The sequence below is a fragment of the Histoplasma capsulatum genome, genomic scaffold, assembly GCF_000149585.1.
Source record: "Histoplasma capsulatum NAm1 scaffold_4 genomic scaffold, whole genome shotgun sequence".
Classification (NCBI taxonomy): Eukaryota; Fungi; Ascomycota; class Eurotiomycetes; order Onygenales; family Ajellomycetaceae; genus Histoplasma; species Histoplasma mississippiense.
The window spans coordinates 973,400-975,015 of record NW_001813979.1 but is presented as its reverse complement, the minus strand read 5'-3'; the positions used below and the strand labels follow the sequence as shown (position 1 = coordinate 975,015).

Genomic DNA, 1,616 nt, shown 5'->3' with positions numbered 1-1,616 from the left:
GAAAAGAAAAGAAAAGAAAAGCAAAGAAAAGCAAAGTGCGAATCCATCCCAGTGGTCCTATGTTAAATTCTAATTTTTCTTCCCCCAATTTTAGCTGCGGTTGCATTACAGAAATCGAATTTGGAGTCGTTGCGAGCTATCCAACATAAAGATATCTACGGAAATCCAATAAGTGAGCAGGCTCATTTGCTTTTTGGCTTTTGTTTCCGGATTTCTCCTGTCCAGTACAATTGACTGGGAAAATCTACTCTGCAGCTGACCCCGATTTATCAAATCCTACGCGCCATCGATTTGAGCGTCCCTTGGATACCATTCGCTCGTTTGAAGCAGCCATTGATGGGGGTTATCTGAACCGAAGGGTGTCGTATATTCGAGGAGGTACTTTAAATTTGGCCCCTTCTCCTCTTCTTATATCCTTTCATGTTTATTTTCTTCTCTGATATCCAAAATGACTCACTTACTGATCCTTGGCGGTTTAGACGAGAGTGCAAACGGTGGCTACAGCAGACGAAGTAGTTATTTTGGAGGTATCATCCACCCGTTCTTCTTCCTCCCCTCTCTTGCTGTCCTCATTCTTGTCTACACTGCCCATCTTTTTCACTTACCATTCCAATTTTGCCTTGTAAAACTTTTATTTGCTATGGGTGGGCCAAAAACTAACCTAGCGACGTCTAGATCGAGGAGGGGGATATGGCAACCATCGGATCGGGGGATACAACGAACAAGCCAACTATTCGAACCACCGCCTGGCCCCGTCAAGGCCTGATAGTTTTGCTGAAAGCTATGGCGGGGGCAATTATAACGGATATAATAACGGCTACAACAATAACAACAGCAACAATAATAGTAACAATGGCTACCATCCACGGACCCCTCGTCATGGTGGACGAATGAATCCTGACCAGCACATGCAGGGATACAATAACATCAACAACAACAAGAACAACAACAACAACAGCTATCAGTCCCAGCAGCAACCACAGTATCCGCCAGGTGATAATTGTAACTATCCATCCCCCTTAGGCGCCGGGGCGGATGCATATGCAGACCCAAACAACACCGGGGATGACAACAGCAATCCGCCCTACCGACAACAACCACAACAACTACCACCACAACCACCACCACACCAACAGAACCAGCACCAGTCCCCCCGCCACCAAACCCTCGCAGAAACATACGGCTTCAACGGCTTCGGCGACGCCCCGGATCTCGACTCCCCACAATCCCCCAACGGCACCACCAGCCGCGGCCGTACCAACAACGATGGCTATTACCAAGACCTCCACAACAACAACATCAGTACAGATTACGGTAATAACAGCGGCAGCAACAATAATAACAATAATTCCTTCAACAATAACCAGGCATCCGCGGCACCGCCCAGCGTCCCAGCCAAGGACATCGCGAGGAAGCCCGTTGCGGCCTTCTCGCTCTCGCCATCTGATTCGCCTTCTTCGACAGCTAATACCGGCGCCATCGCCGGTTCTCCTACGGCGGCGGCGGCGGTTTCTTCATCCGGGAAACGGATGAGTGGCTTTAGGCGGTTTAACAAATCGTGAAAGGGTAAAGGCACCGCACGGGAAAGAAAGAAATCTAAGATGAAAAGGAACGAA

The 1,616-nt window shown here is 48.6% G+C and overlaps 1 protein-coding gene across 1 annotated transcript; it reads left to right on the top strand.

The window, feature by feature from the left end:
• Positions 1-448: 448 nt before the first annotated feature.
• HCAG_04316 (predicted protein) lies at positions 449-1,562 on the top strand (the record flags this gene model as incomplete). Its single annotated transcript, XM_001540426.1, has 2 exons — positions 449-527; positions 676-1,562. The coding sequence occupies 2 exons, from the start codon at positions 449-451 to the stop codon at positions 1,560-1,562; spliced, it is 966 nt and encodes a 321-aa protein (XP_001540476.1).
• Positions 1,563-1,616: the final 54 nt, after the last annotated feature.